Source organism: Podarcis bocagei, assembly GCF_964188305.1.
Source record: "Podarcis bocagei genome assembly, chromosome: 3".
NCBI classification, from domain to species: Eukaryota; Metazoa; Chordata; class Lepidosauria; order Squamata; family Lacertidae; genus Podarcis; species Podarcis bocagei.
The window spans coordinates 50,205,635-50,227,976 of record NC_138127.1 but is presented as its reverse complement, the minus strand read 5'-3'; the positions used below and the strand labels follow the sequence as shown (position 1 = coordinate 50,227,976).

The 22,342-nt window shown below is 41.6% G+C and overlaps 1 protein-coding gene across 3 annotated transcripts in view; it reads right to left on the bottom strand.

Moving 5' to 3' along the window:
• LOC308582807 (utrophin-like) overlaps positions 1-22,342 on the bottom strand; it is a gene marked incomplete at its 3' end in the record, with an annotated part of 196,543 nt that overhangs the window by 56,974 nt on the left and 117,227 nt on the right. For all 3 annotated transcript variants that reach the window (XM_081186281.1, XM_081186282.1, XM_081186283.1), the window contains 4 exons: positions 19,442-19,710; positions 17,303-17,449; positions 15,163-15,241; positions 13,963-14,023 (listed from right to left, as the gene is read on the bottom strand). In XM_081186281.1, the coding sequence (XP_081042407.1) occupies positions 13,963-14,023; positions 15,163-15,241; positions 17,303-17,449; positions 19,442-19,710 (556 nt within the window). The remainder of the gene's footprint in view (positions 1-13,962; positions 14,024-15,162; positions 15,242-17,302; positions 17,450-19,441; positions 19,711-22,342) is intronic.

Genomic DNA, 22,342 nt, shown 5'->3' with positions numbered 1-22,342 from the left:
GCAAGTCCCGTGTCTAGTGAAACTAGACCATTATGATGCCATACTGCGGCGACTTGAGCAGACTTTACAGCATGGGTAAAGAACAATACAGAAAAGAGACAATGCAAAAGTGTGCATCTTATGGCTTCTGGACACATACAACACATCAGCAAGCACATCTGCACCACACCTTACTAGCATGTCTTTGAAACAGGTCCTTTTGAAGTGCAGTTATCATAAAAAGGTGGAGCAATAGGTCAGTGCATCTGGCTGTTAATCAGAAGGTTGGTAGTTTGAACCAACCCAGGGACAGATGTGGGCAGGATCCCTGCATTGCAGGAGGTTGAAAGAGATGACCCTTGGTTGACACTTATGATTCTAAGCGATGTTGCTAAGAATTTTACAATAGGTAAAAAGGTAAAAGACCCCTAGACAGTTAAGTCCAGTCAAAGGCAACTATGGGGTTGTGGCACTCATCTCACTTTCAGGCCGAGGCGTTTGTCCACAATCAGTTTTCTGGGTCTTGTGGCCAGCATGACTAAACCGCTACTGGCGCACGGAGGACTGTAAATAAATAAATAAAAAGTAGATAAATAGGTACCGCTGTGGCGGGAAGGTAAATGGTGTTTTCGTGCGCTCTGGTTTCCGTCACGGTGTTCCATTGTGCCAGAAGCGGTTTAGTCATGCTGTCCACATGACCCGGAAAGCTGTCTGTGGACAAACGCCTGCTCCCTCGCCCTGAAAGCGAGATGAGCATTGCAACCCCATAGTCACCTTTGACTGGACTTAACCATCCAGGGGTCCTTTACCTTTATTTTACAATAATCAAGGACTTCACTACATTAGTAAAAAAACAAAAACCAATGTTTTGAATTTGTTATAAACATGCAACACCAGATGGCACCAGAGAGCAAAAAGATATTCTACCGTACTTTTCGCACCATAGGACGCACTTTTCCCGTCTTAAAAACCAAGCGGAAAAGTCTGTGCGTCCTATGGAGCGAATGCAGGGGGGAGGCAGGCAGGAAAAGCCCTCAAGAGCCCCACACAAGCGTCGCGCGGCTCTTGCGGGCTTTTCCCCGAGAGGGAGAAAGGACTGACACCGCCAGTCAGTCCCTTCTCCCTTCTCTAGAAAAGCCTTGCACAACCTCTCCAGCCGGGGGAGGCTTCGCAAGGCTAAAGAGGAAGCCAGGGCAGCGAGCGTGATCCATCCCGTTCGCTGCTCTGGCTTCCTCTTTAGACTTGCGCGCCTCTCCAGGGGGGGGGGGAGGCTTCGCAAGGCTAAAGAGGAAGCCAGGGCAGGGAACGCGATCCATCCCGTTCGCTGCCTTGGCTTCCTCTTTAGACTTGCGCGCCTGGGGGGGGGGGAGGAGATTTCGCAAGGCTAAAGAGGAAGCCAGAGCAGGGAACGCGATCCATCCCGTTCGCTGCCTTGGCTTCCTCTTTAGACTTGCGCGCCTGGGGGGGGGGGGAGGAGATTTCGCAAGGCTAAAGAGGAAGCCAGAGCAGGGAACGCGATCCATCCCGTTCGCTGCCTTGGCTTCCTCTTTAGACTTGCGCGCCTGGGGGGGGGGGAGGAGATTTCGCAAGGCTAAAGAGGAAGCCAGAGCAGGGAACGCGATCCATCCCGTTCGCTGCCTTGGCTTCCTCTTTAGACTTGCGCGCCTGGGGGGGGGGAGGAGATTTCGCAAGGCTAAAGAGGAAGCCAGAGCAGGGAACGCGATCCATCCCGTTCGCTGCCTTGGCTTCCTCTTTAGACTTGCGCGCCTGGGGGGGGGAGGAGATTTCGCAAGGCTAAAGAGGAAGCCAGAGCAGGGAACGCGATCCATCCCGTTCGCTGCCTTGGCTTCCTCTTTAGACTTGCGCGCCTGGGGGGGGGAAGGAGATTTCGCAAGGCTAAAGAGGAAGCCAGAGCAGGGAACGCGATCCATCCCGTTCGCTGCCTTGGCTTCCTCTTTAGACTTGCGCGCCGGGGGGGGGGGAAGGAGACTTCGCAAGGCTAAAGAGGAAGCCAGAGCAGGGAACGCGATCCATCCCGTTCGCTGCCTTGGCTTCCTCTTTAGACTTGCGCGCCTGGGGGGGGGGGAGGAGACTTCGCAAGGCTAAAGAGGAAGCCAGGGCAGTGAGTGGGATGGATCGCGCTCACTGCCTTGTCTTCTTTAGCCGCGCTGGAGAGGTTTAGCTCCTGGCTGGAGAGGTTGCGCGGCTATGGATCCCGTGCCCTGTCTTGGCTTCTTTGCTCTTTGGGGCTGGTGGGGGAACCCGGGCTTCCCCCGCAGCCCCAAGAAGCTCTGGGAGAAGCAGACAGGCTGCACGCAGCCTGTCGGTTGCTCTTTGGGGCTGGGGGGGAGGGATAATATTTTTTTCCTTGATTTTCCCCTGTAAAAACTAGGTGCGTCCTGTGGTCCGGTGCGTCCAATAGAGCGAAAAATACGGTATGTGATTTTTACATAGCCACCCTCCCCTTTGTTATAACCATTTAATTTCTGACATATTTTTAGTGGTTCCCCTCCCCCCTCAATTTGTAGATCCACCCCAGGATGGAAATGTTGGTGAGGGCCTGGCAAAGACCCAAATGGACAAGATCCCTTGGGATCATACCATACCTCTGGCAGCAAGCTAGGTCTTCATGGGTTTCTGTTTGGATGGAGCTTGCAGGTGGGCAGCCCACCCAGATGAATAAGCTGCAGCCCTCCTCTCATTTCTAGATGCACGGAAGCTTTATTAGGTGGCAGGTGTCCTTTATTCTCAGAGCTTATATTGAAATTATGGGGTTGAAATTCAATTGTACTCTTTTGATCCAATGGGCACCTCTGCTAAGAGAAGAGGAGGAGAGGATTTTTTTTTTTGCCAATTCCTCCTTTCTCCTTGCAACCTCTACACCACCTTCCATACTGCTCTGTAGGCAGGGTCCCCGAGCTCTCTGAAGAAGATTTTTAGGCAGCACTGGGGACTTGCCATCCCCTTTTCCATTAGTGGAGGTACCTGCTGGATCAAAAGTAACTCCACAAGTAGGAGGGCACAATTTGATTCGACCCTATGTAACTCTGCATATAGAGAGAGCTAGTTTTCAGAAGTAAAATGGTTTAATTCAGGATTTAACTACTAGATGGTAGGGGTTTTTATTTTCAAAGCCCCAGAAGTGGTAGGAGGTGTTCAACTGTACTATAGATTTTTTTATTATTATTTACTAAAGGCAAATCTGTATCATTCATAATGGGTTGAAAAGAGTTATTAAACTCAGCAAGCTAGCTATAAAATAAAAGGTTTTCTTTTATCAAGGACAGGGACTAATAAATAACTACCTTATGAGTGAGTTCTGTGACACATTTTTTTCCCATAAACCAGAGAACAATACGGTTGTTCAGTCACAGAACAAATAAAAAAGGCTACTAGCACTTTAATGTTTCAGAACAGAAAACCTGCTTATATTATACCCAGTTTCAGTTATAAAGATCTTCCAAAGTATGGTTGAATCACTTTTATTAGGTCATAATTCTTGAAAAATATAGAACAGGTGATTCCGTGACTGCCTTCAGAAGAACAGTGCCATTGAAGTAAGCTGTTGCCTTAGAATGCATTCATGTATATCAGCTTGGAAATACTGATTCATTGTACTTTTCTTTTCTTTATATGAATTGCAGCTTAAATGCTCCCTCACTTATAAAAAGCATTTTATAATTCTAGTGTCAAATCCTGTAACACTAGGATCAAATGCACCATGGACTTAGTTACAAAAAAGCAAGGCACAATGTATCAACATATCCTATAAAATTTTATTGTAAACCATTAGATTTATCTGTAAATTACTCTAATTACAGTGGTACCTCGGTTTAAGAACAGCCCTATTTACGAACTATTCGGTTTACGAATTATGCAAAACCGGTTTGCGGACTTTACCTCGGTCTACGAATGGAAGCCGAACAGTGGAAGGGCACCAGCGACAGGAGGCCTCATTAGGGAAAGCACGTCACGGTTTAAGAACGGTTTCGGTTTAAGAACAAACTTCCAGAACGGATTAAGTTCATAAACCGAAGTACCACTGTACTCTAAAACACTTTAAGGATTATAACAATTTTCAGTGTTTATTCCTTCATAGTATCAGATCAATTATCTTCCCCTTCATCTGCACTGCTATATCAATATAAATAATTCTGGTGTTAAATGAGAATTTTTACTATGTTGGGTAAACTTATGATTGCTAGTATAGCTTATATTTTGGATTGTAACATATCACTGAATGTCAATTCCACCCTCTTAATAAATCTAATTTATTAACAATGCAATCCTACATATGTCAGTTCAGTGCGACTTACTCCTAGGTAACTGTATAGAATTGCGATCTAATACACTTAAATGTTCGCCATGTTTTGCACAATACTTTATACTCTCTATAGCCTAATCAAAATGCCCATTACATAGCCTTTTGCTAAAAGTAATTGGCAAAGCAAGCTAAAAAAATAACAACTGGCAAGCATGAGTTAAATGGCAAAACATCTGATTTCTGGAGGTTCATTATCAACGGTTCTGATACTGCAGTTGGAGGAATTTTAAGAGCACAATGTGCTCGCTTCCTTGTGGCAGGCCTGCATTATAGAGCTGCTATAAGGCTTAAATGAAATATATATCTGCCATTATTATCTAATGATGTCGGGTCTTAATGCAACAAAAGAAAAAGGCTGGTGCTACCAAGTGTCTCCAAAGGGGAAGTGGATATGCAATGTGTGTGTCCCTGATTTAAAAAGCCGGAGGCAATACAGCCACAAATAGTCATTTTAATGTATCTAAACCATGCAAATTAAATGAAATCTAGACGGCTCACATGCTAACCATTGGGATAAAAATAGATATCAGGGCTATGCTACACTACAATTTTGATAATGACATTTTAAAGGAGAGAGGGTAAGAACGCTGCTAATCTGACACTATTTCCAAGATATAAACTCATCTGATCTTCTTTGACACGGGAATTCCAAAGCTAAAATTACTTGCTGATTGTTTTATTTACCAAATTACTGAATGATGTCTTCTGCCTTTCCTGCAATATGGCAATAATGTGTTTTGAATATTCCAGTATTGGATTTTCAAAATCACCACCTGCCTTGTCTCACGCAAATTAGATTTTATCTTAAGCACCAGCTTACATATTAGAACCATTTATGCAGGCCGCATTATATTGGGTGGATCCACAAATCTTGGCAGCAAATACAGACTTTGGAACTGTGAGATTTTTCAGGGCAACTCTCTCACGAAGGTCAAAAAGGTGAGCTAAGAAGTACTCCCGGTTGTAAGTGGATGATGTTCTGCTGCTTTGCACTGCTGACTATCCCTGCGGTCAAAGTTACTCCTCCCCTATTTGTCACATATCCCCAGTCTTCATATCCTTGCCCTCCTTGCCCTCTACCACTGAGGCCCAACATAAAGCGTTTTGGGAACCAATTGTGAAAGCACAATTTAAAATCGAAAGGAAATACATACTTTAAAAAAAGGGTTTGATGTGTGCCAATTGCTTCATTGCTAGATGACTACCATTAATTGTGACTGAATCTGCTTTGGTCCTTTGCTGCAGCAAACCCTAGTGGAGGGGTGGGAAAGGAGCTTAAAGGAGAAGTAGCTGAAGAAAGGAAAGGCATCTGTTCACATCCATCACTCTGATGAGGCTTTCAGATGTTGCTGAACTACAACTCCCATCGACCCTAGCAAGGATGGCCAATGGGATGACCACAGTTGTAGTTGAGCAACATCTGGAGTGCCAAAGGTTCCCCACACCAGTTTTAGACACTTCCCATCCCCATAGCTCCATGAATATCTACTTATATCTCACAGGGACTACTTCTAATATGTGTCACTCATAAAGGAAGGAATATAGCAAAGCTGTGGCAAAAGAGGGATTTGGTATTGTTAATATGGGGCAAAGTGTTAAAAGGGGGCAAGAGGAAGGATTAAAAAAGGCATGTGACTTAGTTTTATGGAAGGTTCTATGGAATAATATAGAAAGGTGGGTGTTGAGAAGAGTGTTGGCTAGGGAAATATCTGGCAGCTTTGTTAGGAACTGTTGAAGTACAATAGGTGGGGGAAATCAGGATTCAACACCATTTATCAGGACAAACAGAAACCAAGTAAATGTGGCATTGGCATACAATGCCCCGAGGCACTGTCATTGGGATACAGAGCTCTGAGCTAGGTAGCAGAATCAAAAGCCAAGTCCTCTTCAAAGGGTTGTCAAATGGTATTAACTAGAGTGAACACCAAAGCAAGACAGGAAGCAAGTCGGAAGCAGGTAGAAGCCCTGTTGTTATGAAAGCTGCTTTGCAAACCGATAGAGACCCCACTTGGAATACTGGGGACAGATCTGCTTGCTACTCCTCAAAGAGGATATTATATTGCAAAGCTGGAAAAAAAGTTTAGAAGAGGGCAACCAAAACAATCAAAAGGCTGGAGCCAACCCACCTATAAGGAGAACTGATAGCTGTTGCAGCAGGTTCTTTCAAGTGGCGGGGTTGTACTTTTTCTCCTCATCGAGTTTTTTAAATGGTTTTAAATTGTTTTGATTCAGTGTTGTTTTTAACATAGTAACTTTTTTTTATATATTTATAACTGACTGGTGCGTTTTTTACCTGCCTGTTTTAAATTCATGTTGTGAATAGCCATGGTAAAAGCAGGATATAAATACAGAAATTGTTTAGGGGAAAGGCAGGTAAGGAGAGGACACAATCAGAGGTGCCTTAAATTCTGCATGGTGTGTATAAGGCGATCCCTCTTACACCATAGTCCCCTATCTTGCAGAAACCTATAAAAGCAAACTATCCCAGGAAATTAAATAGCAACAATAACGACCCTGGATCTGCCAAATGCCAAGACGTTCCTTGGAGGTTTTTAAACACAGGTTGGGTGGATGCTTTAGCTGAGATTCCTGCATTGCAGGGGGGTTGGACTAGATGACCCTTGGGGTCCCTTCCAACTCTATGATTCTATGAATGCTTCTTGAATTTGGGCATTTAAAAATCATTTTACAATTTGATTCTCTTAGCTTTATTAAATGTCAGGATTTATTTTTCCCAATTTCTGTGATCCCAATATTTTGCCTATACGCAGAATGATTAAACAACAGGATTCTAATGCCATTATATTCCACATGTGTTAGCAATACAACCAGTGAAAAATACACTCAAATTAATACTTGCTGAAAAAATGTATATCATTTTTTCATTCAGGCAACCATTTGTCCACATGGATCATGTCTATTACAAACAGCAATAGACCAGTGAATTCTTTGTGGCTCTGCACACACAAATGTTTCCATTTCTCCTTATAAGTCTGAACAACCCCGTGGATCTATTTTTCATCAAAAACTTTTCAACTTTCCTTAAAAGCCTCTATATTTGGCAGATGAAAAACTAGCTTTTTCCTCTCAGCCCCCGCTTCCTTACACCGTCCACTGATGTCTACAGCAATAAATGAAGCACTCAAATGACAGAAGCAAAAACCATTATTGTGGAACATGAGGGAAAGATTAAAAAATGGGGCTGGGAGAAAACATATAAAGGCAAGTTACAACAACCAGCTTTGAAGAGGATGGCTCAGTTTGCCTTGTGGAAATAAATGGCAGTTAGTTGTAGACAAGATTCCAGGCCTTTTACTCTTCTACACACCCAATAATGTACCTGCAATGAATTACCATATTTTTTGCTCTATAAGACTCACTTTTTCCCTCCTAAAAAGTAAGGGGAAATGTGTGTGTGCGTCTTATGGAGTGAATGCAGGCTGCGCAGCTATCCCAGACACCAGAACAGCAAGAGGGATTGCTGCTGCGGATGATCCCTCTTGTTGTTCTGGCTTCTGAGATTCAGAATATTTTTTTCTTGTTTTCCTCCTCCAAAAACTAGGTGCGTCTTATGGTCTGGTGCGTCTTATAGAGTGAAAAATGCGGATATGTAAAGCTAATCATAATCAGTACATGGCTGTACTGCATAACTTAAGATACTGATTCGTGTTTTCAACACATTTGGATATTTTTGGCAAGTATTGAGAGGCAGAGGCACTGTTTGAAATGTGAGCAAATGAAGATGCCTGGGTGCTGGGATGGCACCTGAAGTCTCTACCATCTGGAGGTGTTTGCTTGGGGATCCTTGGATCTTGACTGTTTCCACACACTAGCAACACATCCAGTAGGATTCTATCCATTATATTTTATCTGCACAATCAGAGTGAATTTCAGGAACCAAAAGGTTCTATTGAAAAATATGACTTTCGAGCCGTCTGGCCCCAAAATGGAACATAGGCATTCCATTTTGCCAACTGCAACCCTGTTTTAAGGAGCCATTTGGTGCCTAGCTTATATATCTGAGTTTCTAACGCTGGCCAGAGATGGAGCTGGAAAGAGAAGACATACAGCCCTGGGTATGTCCTGCAATAATGGAGAGCAGAATTCAATATGACTGTGTGACATTAAGCCTAATAAAGGTGTAACAATACTGTGGCTTTTGGATATTTTCAGTTAGTAAATGTTGTGGAACTTGGTTTATGTACAAAAGAAACCTGTAAGAACTTAAGATGACAAAGTATAGCACACGGTTCACAGAGGGATTTGCACTGGCTGCCAATATATATTTGAGCTAATTATAAGTTTTAAAGTACGTGGTAGGTGAACACATTATGGAAGGAAGATGTTCCTTTGGCACAGTAAATATTCTGTTGTCTGTACACGTAAACGCCTGATGACCCCTGGCAGTGGGGAAGAGACAGAGTAAGCACAGTTTCACTTGTAAAATAGATGGCTTTAAATCATTTTGACACTTTCCTCTCTTAAAAATCCATTGCAGACTTTAACACACACAGAGACCAAAATAAATACATCAAGCTAGTTAAGATTGCACGATGTACTTTTTTTATAATTTTACCACAGTGTAGTGAGCAGCATTCAGAAAAATAAAGCAGTTGTGCTAGATACCATGCAATTGATCTATCTGTTGAATTGCTTGCAATAAGCAAGTAATTCCACATTTGACCAGTGCTATATTGCCAGAAAGGTTCTTTCCCCAGAACCTCACCATTCAGCTAACATCACTGGTGACCTCAATTGCTGGAGTTTAATCCTGTTGCCCCAATGAGCAAGAACTGTCTTCAAGCCCTTTGAAAAGCACTCTCTGAATCAGCTCCGCACTTCTCCTTTTAGAAGATGGGCAGCGGTGTTGGAGACAGGAGAAAGAAGCCTCCTGCCCCTGCCCCAGGCCACCCACCCACTTAGAAGGGAAGTGTGGTGCTGTGTCAAATAGTGCTTCTGCAAAGTGCTTCAAGACAACCCCACACTCCCATTTGAGGCTGAAAAGGAGCATGGAAGCTGTTTGCAAAAGCACTCTTTGAAGCAGCTATTCCCACCTCTACTGTAAACATTGAGAAGGAAGAAAATGCAGCTTCCTGTACCATCACAGGCGGCCCAAAGGCTATTCATGCTACCTCATGCCTGCGATTTACATAACAAAGAGAGCATACACTGATTGTATCCATGCAAGTAATGTCATGTCCAGATTGACCTTAAAAGCTTTTTCTATGGGACAGTTAATAATAAAAAAGGAAGAGCGGGGAAATGATAAACTATTGCATTTCACTAGCTCTTGAAAATGCAAGCATTCCTCTGTTCGTCTGACTTGAACGTCTGATCTAATTGTTTTAATTGCTGTTTTAATGGGCTTGCTTTATTGTACATTTTAATTGTGGGGTTTTTTAATGTTTAATGAAATTGTTTTACTGAACATTTTAATTATGCATGGATATATTTTTATAGTTGGTTTTATACTTAGAAGCCATTTGGGCAAGTAAACAGTAAATAAATCAATAGTAACAACAAGAAGAGGACTGGGAAGGAAGTACCTGAGGGAACGGAGGGTAATGAAGAACTGGGACAGAATAAAGGAAGAGCCAAGGAAGGATAGGGGGAGAGCCAGAAAGTGACTGGAAGAAATGGGAGCCATGAGGCCTTAGGTTGCCATGCCTAGACTCTTATTGCGAAATTCAGCCAAGAATGGCTTCTGCTATAGTACTGTGAACCGGCAAATGAAGCCCAAGAAGCAATAGGTAGTGACAGTGGGTCTGAATTTCACATACAGTATTTATTCGAACTAACCTCCCATTTTTGGCTGCAAGGTTTTAGTCCTATGGATTTGTGTGACAACAGAGCTGTTAATAGTATATATATAGCATAATTGTTTCTTAAAATACCTCCTAGTCATCCTAAAACAATTTTTAAAAATGTTTTAGGAAGAGGTGAAAACAAGATAGCACAGACTGTCCTCCAGGGCAGCCACATTTATCGTCTAGCTGAAGTTATACTTAGATCACCTCTAAGCTGCCCTCTAGAGATCAGCCCAAGGTGCACTTTGGAAAAATCATTCAGATAATTGAGTAATAAACTAATCTGTACATCATCCCCAGAGCTAACATTGCAGATATCCACTGCTGCTGCTATTAAGCATGGGCTCGTTTCTGCCCAGGCCACACAGTGAAGCGAGTTGTGTATTGGTTATGAAAAATGGGCAATGACCTGGCCTCTCCATAGTCTGCACAGCCAATACAGCCGACACTGTGTCAATGTTGCAGCACGAAGGGGTGGAAGCAGGCTAAGCAAGACCTGAGGAATCACCACCTCAGTGGTGCAAGTCATAAATATGAGAGCATGTGGGCTCACAATTCCTCTCAAAAAAATAATCTGACACTCTTGCCCTTTATCTGAGCATTGTTTGCTCACTCATGAATTTACAGAACACATTGAGTGCTAAGCTGTATCCACATGATGGAGCTGGGAACAAATTTGTATTTGTTTCCTTCATTGACCTTTAGCCATTTTTTTCATCTTTATCACAACACTTCCACAGGTTCTCTTTCAACTGGCCTGTTCTCTATTTACCAGTGGTTTGCCTTGGCAGTGGATACGCATAGTGTCAACAACTGTCAGCACTCTGGTTAATGAGCAGGTCGCACCTGCAAACTTCAAGGTTCTTCTGCACCAGGGACTTTTTGAGCCTGGAATGATTTGACAACTGAAGGATGAAAACAATACCCCCAAGTGGATGTTTAAGGCTAGAGAAGTCTTGGAAAATTCTCCTTACTCAAGTCTCTCCCCCCCCCCCCCCCCCCGATTTAGTGTTTTGAATTACCTGTTTTTGCAGTGGAATCAAATGGAATCAATTTATTAGCAGTCTGCCATTCTTTGTATTATAATTACTGAACTCAAGATTGCTATGCTAGAGCACGTGGTTCAAAAACATCCAAGAGAAACCTGAAATTAAAGGTGGAGCAAGCCAGCAGGGCTGAATGCAGCCTGGGGTATCTTGTACATACAAGATACATGTACGTCTGCCTGGAGCCACTTTGCTTTGTACAATCCTGTTGTTTAGGCTGTAGCAGCCCTGACCCTAAAGGGATGCTTTCCTGGACACTGATATATGTTTAATAAGTAGTGGCTAATTTTCAACCCAGCTCTGCCCTGCAAGCAAAAAAGATAATCACTGCACCCTTGCTGAATCGGGCTTGTAATAAAGACTAATCCGTTTGATTAAATATATTATTGATGGCATTGTTATTTCTCCTCTGTCCTCTAGGCTAGCTCAGAAAAAAAAGGATACAGGCACAATATAAAAACTAAACTTTCTAGCTTCCTAGGAGAAGAAAGGGTAAATGAAAACACTTTCATGGTTTGTCAACTCTCGCTGTTGTATATAAAGAATCTGACAAACACGAGCAACAAACATAGCAAGGGATGATGGTACTTTCATTTGCAAATCAATCCAGAAGTGGTCTTGCACTTCGGGGTATAAATAAGTTGCAAATTGGCAACCAGGTGATATATGGGGAAAATTATATTTCAAAAGCAACTTCATCTATTAACTTGCTCTGATTACTGGTAACTACAAATGCACTGAGGTCTGGCACTCATGAGGACTAGTAAGGCAGAACTGTAGGTGCAGCAAGAGCCAATGGCAAGCAGAGTCAACTAATTCTGGTTTTGTCCCTATCCTCCTCATTGCTGAGCTCCCACTGAGACTAAGTGGGAAGCTGACAATCAGTGGCTGTTGTAAGGTGTGGACTGGCAGAATGCAGACTGAGATTGGTAGGGAAATGTTCCATTTGTCCTAACAGGCCAGTCTCCACTGAGACCTCAAGCAGAATCAATGGGCTCACACTCCCCCAATTATCTCCAAAAAGATCATCTTTCATATCAATCATGACTGATGTAGTCCCATGACTAGGCATGAACCCAGACTGGAAAGGACCAGGATATATCCCTTCTGATGCCTTCAGAAACAACAAAAGCATGGAATGTAGCAGTTTATGATATGGTACTGTGACAGCTTCTTTGGAATAGCTTTTATCAAACTGATGAATAAGCACAGAATGATTCATTTGTAAACACAGAGATGATCATTATCGGGGGGGGGAGAGATTCAGTTTTATTAATGCTAGTCATTTAAATACAGAAATGAAAAAAAAGTAAACCACTAGGCTAATCTGCAGAGCATTCTACTCACTAAAAAGATGGGATGGTATTCAATCATGTTTTATTCAGAGTATATTGGCTGAAATTAATGAACATGACTAAATTAGGTCCATTAATTTCTGTGGGTCAACTCTGAGTAAGTGGAATACAGCTTTTAAAGTATGTGTACAAAACCACAAAAATCTGCCTACCAGTTAATTTATAATTGGCATTCCATACTTGTAGTCCAGGGACGCGGGTGGCGCTGTGGGCTAAAGCCTCAGTTCCTAGGGCTTGCCGATCGAAAGGTCGGCGGTTCGAATCCCCGCGGCGGGGTGTGCTCCCGCTGCTCGGTCCCAGCGCCTGCCAACCTAGCAGTTCGAAAGCACCCCCGGGTGCAAGTAGATAAATAGGTACCGCTTACCAGCGGGAAGGTAAACGGCGTTCCGTGTGCTGCGCTGGCTCGCCAGATGCAGCTTTGTCACGCTGGCCACGTGACCCGGAAGTGTCTCCGGACAGCGCTGGCCCCCGGCCAATAGATGTGAGATGGGCGCACAAACCCCAGAGTCTGTCAAGACTGGCCCGTTCGGGCAGGGGTACCTTTACCTTTACCTTTACTTGTAGTCCAAACTCTTGTTCATCCTTTCCTATCCCACTTTTATCCCAATGAGTTGATGAAGAATTTAAGTCTTAAAACAAGAAGCCCAATATACATAAAAGTGAGCCATAATTTTGCCACAAGACATGGTTGAGCACCATTTAAAAAACTCCCAGTAATTTCAATTGGAGAAGTATTTAAATCATTTGCCCTTTGAAAGCAATGGGTAACTCTGGTAGGTCATGCCTATATTTCTCATATATTACTTCCAGCATTGTTTCAGTTTACAATACTTTCCAGATATAACAGCCAATTCCAGAGAAATCACAGTAAAAGTAAATATAAGAGCATACAACAGACTTCATACTATTTTAAACTGAGTAACTCTACATAAAATGTGTGGGAGTGTATATATTTTAATAGGATGGTAAGAGTTCATTCAGTATTCACAGCTTGACAGGAAATACAAATGACATATCTCAAAGTTTAATTAAAAGGAGTCTATCAAATATGCTTAAATAGACAGCTTACCCTGAAAATTTGATTTGATAATTTAAACCCTGAATTCAGGCACAGCAAATTTCAAAAACACATTTCTAATATCATGCATTGATGGTACCCTTTACTTAATGGCACTTCTGATGTGACCAAGTAAGTGTATAATATAGATATCCATGGAACAAAGTAAGTAAAACTGCAGTATTGTTTTCAATTCATGCTAAGCACTGATACTGAAAAGGAAGACAAAGCCTGTCAAAACGTATATACAAATTCAGCTAGTGAGACTAATTATGGCAGCATTTCTACATGATCCCCCCAGCTTGAGGAAAGGCAGCTGAGGATTAATGGAGCTTTCAAAGATCCTGTGAATTTTCCTCTAAGACAATTATAGCAAGAGCAAAGGCCAACTTACTTGATGTAGTATGGAACTTTGTTATGTGAAACTGATCTCTGCCATGGTAGCTGAACAGAGGCTGTAGAAAAGAAAAGAAACAGGGTAATTATTACAAAAATAAATAATTTATTGTTAAGTTTTCCAATTAAGCTCGGTCATAAGAAAGCACTGAATATGCATTCCAGGACCTGGGAGTGAAGATCCATCTCTACCTTCTAGACAGAGTTCTGGGAATACCATCACCACACCTAGAACGAAGCTCTGCTCTCTATTCCACCCATCCAAAGCTACAACAGCTTTTTCAGTGGTCAGCACGGACAGTTGCAGCAGCAACTCGGAGGGATACCACCTCTGATACTCGAGGTGATACATAGCCAGCAGCAGCAGCAGCCATTGATGGCTTTATCCTTTACAGATTTGTCTAACCCCCTTTGAAAGCCATTCAAGTTGGTGGCCATTACTACCATTTGGTGGTAGCAAATGTCATAGGTTAACTATGCACTGTGTGAAGAAGTACTTTGTTCAGTATGTTCTGAATCTTACAACATTCAGTCTCTCTGGATGACTCTGGATTCTAGTATTATGGGAGAGGGAGAAGCCCTTCTCTCTAACCGTGTTTTCCCGTGTATAATATTATACACCTCTATCATGTCCCCGCCCTCCGTACTTGATTTTTTTTCTAAACTAATACTAGGCTAGAATGTCCTTTTCCTCATAAGGGAGTTTCTGCAGACCATCAACCACTTTGGTTTCCCTTGTCTATCTCTACATTACCCTTATTAAAATGAGGCAATCAGAGCTGCTGTTCTCTAATGTCTTTGCCCCAGAGAATGCTCAGTGGGAAGCCATCTATTTGTTCTGTATTTTTCTCTTGTCAAGTTATTAGAAATGCTGGATTCCAGATGCTGTAGATAGGTTTAATTGCTGAAAAATGATGAAAGCTACTTCCTCCACCCCTTCCAAATATCTAAATTTGTGTGTAAACTTGCATTGTACCTATCTAGGAATCAAATCCTACTTAGACACTACTTTCTGAACTTCGTATGAACAGCAGCCTTGAGGTCATATATACAAATGACTTCACTGTTCAGGTGAAAATAAGAGAGCTTTGAACTGCCAAGTACCACATTTATCTACTCCTGGAATGCCCCTCAATCTGCTTTTACATCCTCCAGTATAAGAACACACTATCAAGCAGCTTCTTTTACTAACACTTACTGGACAGAAAATTTTGAGATGTGGGTCCACAGTTCCAGTGTGCTTCCTGTAGCAGTTTAAGGCGATCCTCTACAGATATCTGCATGTACAAACATATACAAGGAAAACCATTAATTTCAAGTGATCATACATTCTTAACAGCCATTCTAACAGCCAGCATTGCAAACAATGGTTTACAAACAGTTTTAGCAAATAGACTTTAGATGTACTGCAGATGTGTTTACTCTGCCCATTTGCATCTGTTCTCTTGTTTTTAATGTTTAAATACAAATGAATAATGATCTTTCTGTAAGCAATGCAAATCAATAAATAAGATTTTCACAGTGACTAATACTGTCTCCACTGAAATTTTTTGCTTCTCTCTCTTCTCTTGTCTAAATATCTGTAGTCAGCAGGCCTAATTTTGATTCTATTGATCTTACAGCTGCCTTTACAAGGAACCACTTTGGAGCATGCTGTTTTGCTGGTTGACAGGATGGGCAGATATCCTCCTGGTTTACTAATTAAACTGCACTTGCACATCCAGCAGGAGTCTGACTGCTTAGTCAAATCTCCATAAGGCATAAAAAGCATTCCAAACACAAATTACATTGCAAGAAACAGAGATGCATCAGAAATGTTAATAATTTCATCTCACAGGACACACTGTTTCTCAGCAGACTACATCTAAACTCAGCAGGTCACAGATGTCAAAGATAGGGGGGCATTTTTCTCCACTTTCAAACATTTCACACTTCCAACTTTTTCTTCTTCTCAGGTTGAAATAGGGTCTCGATGCAGAAAAGGAAGCAAATAGAAATACACAAAACTCTTGGTACAAGTTTGAATGGAGTACAGAAGACTAATTTTCTTTTAATATGAAATTCCCACTAGATGTTCTTCCACAACAATTTCAGATAATTAAGGCAATAGGAATTTATTGGAAGTTTTTTGGTTTTCTGGAACATTCAAAGGCAGAAATGAATCCATTCAAAGTCTGAAATCAATAGTGCAATATGGAATGACTGCCCCTGCCTCATATGTTCCTAGGTCTCCAGGGTAGCATGGGAATGGTGATATCATTGCCCTCTGGGAGATATATGAGCATGTGAAATATGTTTAGAATGATCTGTAAATGTCCTCAGGTTGTACTATACCCACCTTATGCTGCTTCCAGAATATACCTAGAACCTGCCCCAAATTTGATGTCCATTTCCCCCCTGACTGTTTCACTACAAGTTCTGTATCTATAAAATATCAACTTTAGTCTGCCACGCCCTTCTTTTCCTCGCCTGCTGCTGAATCTGGAGAATGGCAGCCTGTTGAGGAACTGAAGGGTAGAGCCAGTTAGCTCTGCCCATGAAGAGCAACTGTAAGAACGATAGCTGTTTCTAAGGGGAAGCCTGTTGTTTGGGCAAAGGGTTGTGGTGACAGCTACATTTTTTGTGAGACCACAAATGCAACTCACAAATGTATAAAGTGAAATTGATGGGATCCTTGGGATTTTGCTGTTTTATATTTTTATGGATTTATGATATTTCATCATTGTATTTTAGTAGCCTTGGCCAAAAAACAGTATATAAATAAACCAATGATGATAATGATACAAATGTTTTTCAGGCAACACATGCCAGACAAGGCATGAATGTGTTTATGAGTCTTGAGAACAGGCACAGGGTAATGGGAATTCCTGAGTGTGCAATGACAATCTAAGTAAAGGTAAAGGACCCCTGTATGGTTAAGTCCAGTCAAAGACGACTATGGGGTGTGGTGCTCATCTCGCTTCAGGCCGAGGGAACAGACGTTTGTCCTTTCCGGGTCATGTGGCCAGCAGGACTAAACTGATTCTGGCACAATGGAAGAATTACTTATACACACACACACACTTTCAAAAGTTGTTAATAGCCATGATTAATGGATATACAGGTCCAAAATATGTACACATGTCTTTGGATATTAATTCCATCCCCTCCCTGCACTGAACTGCTGATATCAGCAGAAAAGAGAAGCTATCACTCATGAGAGAAAAGAAGAGACTCTTTCATTGCATTTTGTTACTAAAGCAGTCAAGATTAATGATAAATTGTACTGTAATAGAAAATAAGAATAATGAAGGGACACCCTCTCACTCTTAATCCATTGAAGAGAAGAACAAGAATACCTGTAAAAGTTTCCAGCGCATATTGAGATCATCCAGCTGTCGCGATATCTTTAAGGATGGATGAAGGTCAAGTGGAGAGAACTGACTGGATAAATCATTAACTGCTTTAACCTTCAAGTTGATTGGTGCAATTTCTTCTCTAAAGGCCTAGAACAGGAAACATGTATGTACTCTCAACAAAACATGTTAAAAGACCAGAATCAGACAACACATGCAAGCACCTTCAAGCACTTACTATTTATTCAAATTCAGCAATAAGCATCAGATTTCACTGCATTTCAGTTCATATGGGGCCCTTGCTGGCTTGATGAACTGCACGTTACCTCAGTAAATCATGAAAATTAAGCAATATGCTCATCAGCAAGGGCCTTTAATATTTCCAACTAATCAGCTAAAAGTTTCTGACTTCTCACTGCTACTGGTCAGTCAATTATATCATTCATTTTTGTTTGGGTTTGCTAACAGGCTAACATAATGAAAACACAATAAGCTTATCCTTACCTTCCTTTATACAAATGCAATTAAGAAGAAACTAATTACCTCTTAAAGGCAGAAAATGGTATCCACAAAATGAAGCTTTTGCAAACTGATTGGTTTCTATTAAAGTGGGAATGGGGAAAGGGTAGGCATATTATGCTTAAAACAACAGAACAGAAAATATAAATCAAGTTTGATTATGTTCTGTGGGGATATAAATAAAGTTCCAGTGAATTTTGCTTAATCGTTATTTGAAAGATAGGCTGAAACTCGAAGAGGGTGTCGTATGTGTGATGCTTGCTAGAATACGTAGTGCAATTTATCTTTTTTTTAGATCATCCATGAATTGACAGACAATAAGCCTCTAAGTCCAATACTAAAATACCCACTGACTTCAGAACCATTTCCTTAGATTTTGTGCCTTAGGCTTTTTATAGCCTAGGATTTGTAGAGTTGCTGCAGTATGATTTATGAACACCTAAGCTTGCATTGTGGAACATATTGGGAGTTCAAAAAACATTAACAGGAGCAGATTTATTTTGTTTCATGGCAGGCTAGCCATAAGGATTTTCCAGTTTGGAAAAATTATTACTGCACTTTTATACCACATTTTCCCTTCAAAATGAGAGTTTAAAAATATAAACATGTAGGATTTTTGCTCTTCATAAGTTATTTGTGCCTCCCTCTGATCATGTTAACCTTCCCAGCCACCCAATCTATACCATCTTCCCACCACAGTGCTGCTACTTCACTAAAATGAAATGAAACAAAATGTGTGTGTGTTGGGGGTATACTTCTATAGCCATCTTTGTAACTGGATGCTCAAGTGGCCTCAGTGGTTAGGTGTGCCTATTTTTACTATGGCTAATTCACCAGGTACAATCATTCCTGAATTGAGGTAACCTTCCCAGACTGATCTACAGCCTGGTAACATTATGTCTGGATTACTACAGTGCACTCTGTTTTGTACCTCTGAACCTTGAAAATGGTTTGCTAGTTGCAACAGCTGCAGAATGTTTGATTCCCCATGATCTGCACTCGCTGTCTCTTTGCTTCCAAGCCCAATTCAAGGTACTGTCATTGACTTTTAAATCCTCAAGGCCAAAATACTTGGTAGGGTTCAATGTGACAGTCTGACCCCTGAGATCACTGGAGGGACCTTTTGAGATTCATGGTACTGGGAATAGTGGACCAGGGAGTAGTGACCCGGTTGAAGGTGTTCTTGGTTGTGGCCCTCAACTCCAATTTTATCCGCCACGGAAGACATGCCTTTTTGTTCTAGTCTTTGGGACTTTCTGAGTTTGTTGCCAATTAGGCTCAGGAAAATTTGATTAGTAGAACCATCTATGGAGTTGTTTATTTGCTGTTGTTTTTAGGTTCAAGATGATTTCATGGTTTTATTTTGCTCTGTTATTTGAAAATGTGATTTATGCACTGCTCTGGGATTTTTGAATTTAGAACATTATATAACTGAATTCAATAAGCAAAAAAGCATGTGTTCCCTGATAAAGTACACGAAAGAGATATTTGTATATATTTTGCTATCTTGGAACATTAATTCAGGGCACAGAAATGGCTGGATGCATTGTTAGAGACTAAATTTCATTCACACATAGACATTTGCTCAAAATGCATTACACTGAAGAATACATTTGTGCTTACTGTTGTTTTATCAATGTGATCCTGTAATGAATCCATCAGTATATCTCCAACGGGTTTCCAACCATTTAGCACATTTTCTGCCTCTCTCAGGTCAGCATCTAGGTCATCCATAGAACACTGCAAGTCCTTCAGTTTCTCCAGCGCTTTGTCCACTTGCTTCTGCCAACTGCTGGCACAGGTATTTAGGCTTTCCCACTTCTCTTTCACTTCTGCAGACTGCTTACGCATAGCTTTGGCAATCTTCTGTGCTTTCTCTTCGGGGGTCAGCTCTGTAACAGAAGGCATTTCAAAGAATCAAATTGACATGGAATTGAAAGGATTTGCTGTTCTACACAAATGCACAGTACGCTTTTAACAAGGTGCCTATTAATGCTGATTATTACGCTTTGGTCTGCCACTCGCATCCTCTGTTCTGTGAGACCCAGTGTGTTTGCAGGTGGTCCTCAAGACAAGATCCAATTAAGTAGTAAAAACGCGCCGTATGTCTCTGAATTTCAGGCTTCCCACAGCATCAGATTGGCCACTGTAAGGACAGGATGCTGGAGTAGATGGGTTATTGGCCTGATCCAGCAAACTCTTCTTATGTAAGGTATTTTTTAGAAACAAGCAATGTTCAAATGCCAGACAAATACGGAATCAAAACTCAACTACATTTGCACTCCAGGGAAGCTGAACTAGTAATAATAATAATAATAATAATAATAATAATAATAATGATAATAATAATAATAATAAAAATTTTATTTATATCCCGCCCTCCCCAGCTAAGCCGGGCTCAGGGCGGCTAACAACAATCAAATAAACAATCAAATAATAACACATTCTAAAAATATTTCATTATAAAAATTAGTTAAAATCAAATTGATGGCAACCGATTAAACAAAATTCTGTGCAGGTTACCAGAGGAGGGAGTCAGGCTGCGCCCTGACCAAAGGCCTGGCGGAACAACTCTGTCTTGCAGGCCCTGCGGAAAGATATCAGGTCCCGCAGGGCCCTAGTCTCTTGTGACAGAGCATTCCACCAGATTGGAGATGCAGCCGAGAAGGCCCTGGCTCTAGTTGAGGCCAGCCTAACCTCTCTGAGGCCTGGGACCTTGAGGATGTTATTATTTGCAGACCGTAGGTTTCTCTGTGGGGCATACCAGGAGAGGTGGTCCCGTAGGTACGAGGGTCCTAGGCCGTATAGGGCTTTAAAGGTTAAAACCAGCACCTTAAACCTGATCCTGTACTCCACCGGGAGCCAGTGCAGCTGGTACAGCACCGGATGGATATGATCTCGCAGCGAAGACCCCGTAAGGAGTCTCGCCGTGGCATTCTGCACCCGCTGGAGTTTCTGGGTCAGTCTCAAGGGCAGCCCCACGTAGAGCGAGTTACAATAATCCAGTCTGGAGGTGACCGTCGCATGGATCACAGTGGCTAGGTCAGGGCGAGAGAGATAAGCAAGTATATGGGGACCTAAGAGTAGTGTGTAATGTCTTGTGACAGTGTTAATATAATACTTAATGAAGCACAGTAAGTTGCTTATATGCCACCAGTAAGAAAAGAATGGCTTTAACGATGCAGGCAGATCCCTCCAACAGGACATACCATCTGTGATATAAACACAGCCCAGTAATTTACAAAAAAATACCCACGTGTGATTGCAACTAACCACCAGAAAACTATAGCTGAGGCAGTACACCCCTAAATTCCACCTGCTAGAAAGCAACCATGTTTGTTTGTGGCTTCCCAGAAGTATCTGGTGGGCCACTGTGGGTAACATGATGCTGGACTAGACAGGCCATCATTGGTCTGATCCAGCAGGGTATTTTTTATGTTGTTGTAGTAAATATTAATGTCTTCTTGTTTATCAACATATTCAACTGTTGCTTTGGATGTCGGTTGAGGACACGGGGCTGGGGGAACAGTCTGAAAGGAAGAACCAATCAAGAATCACAAGCGGCAACGTGGGAAAGGAAGACTGAAGTTTCTTATCCACTGTTAGTTTCCACTGCACGTTAATTAAAAACAAGATTCTACAGATTGTTAGGGCACTTGAAGGGCAACTTTAATTCAGAGTTGCTGTGTAATGGCAATTGGATAAATTCAGGTCCCGAATGTATTACATTCATGCCTTTTCATTTTAGAAGAGAGCCTTAGAACTGCTTGTAAACTTGATTTTTAAAAAGACATTTACTGCAGAGCTGAAGGCTGACAAATGTACTTTTATGAGCTATAAAGATGCATGCAATCTATTCACTCAAGATATGACTGTATCTTACACATAAATATGCTTGGCATTCTGCTATCCCAATATGTTTTAATGAGCAACCTACCAATTCCAGGAAAGCTGAAGCCACATTCATAGTTACATTGACTGCTCAGAGTAAAAGTACTAATGAGAAGGTTGTTAGTAGTGACAGCTTTCTTTGCAGCAGCTTTTCGTCGGCTTGCCATGTAAGAAGCTGGTGTGATAACACACAACACCTTTGGCAAAAACCACTGCACACTGATTGCTGCCATTTTCTATTTATTTATCTAATGCATTTATTTACTGTAGTTTATCCTGCTTTTCAGACAATAATTGCCTTTCCAGTCACATCAGTTAAACAATAAAAATGAGAGACGGGCCCTTCCATCAGGCTTACAAATTAAAAAGGCATGACACAAGGAAAACAGAGTGCAGGGAAGAGGTATGAAGTTTGGCTTCAAAGTATTATACTACCTCTACTTCAGCAGATACTCGGGGAGTATGAAAAGCTACTAGCTTAAAGGAAAGGAAAACAAGTTAACTTTCTGCTCCAGTTGCAACAACATTATTTAAAGTTAACGTAGTTATAAAAGGTTTATTAAGCCTCTGGTCAACATGAGTTACAGTGCGGCTTCCAAAATGACAAGTCTAGTTTTAGGGAAAGTACTTTTA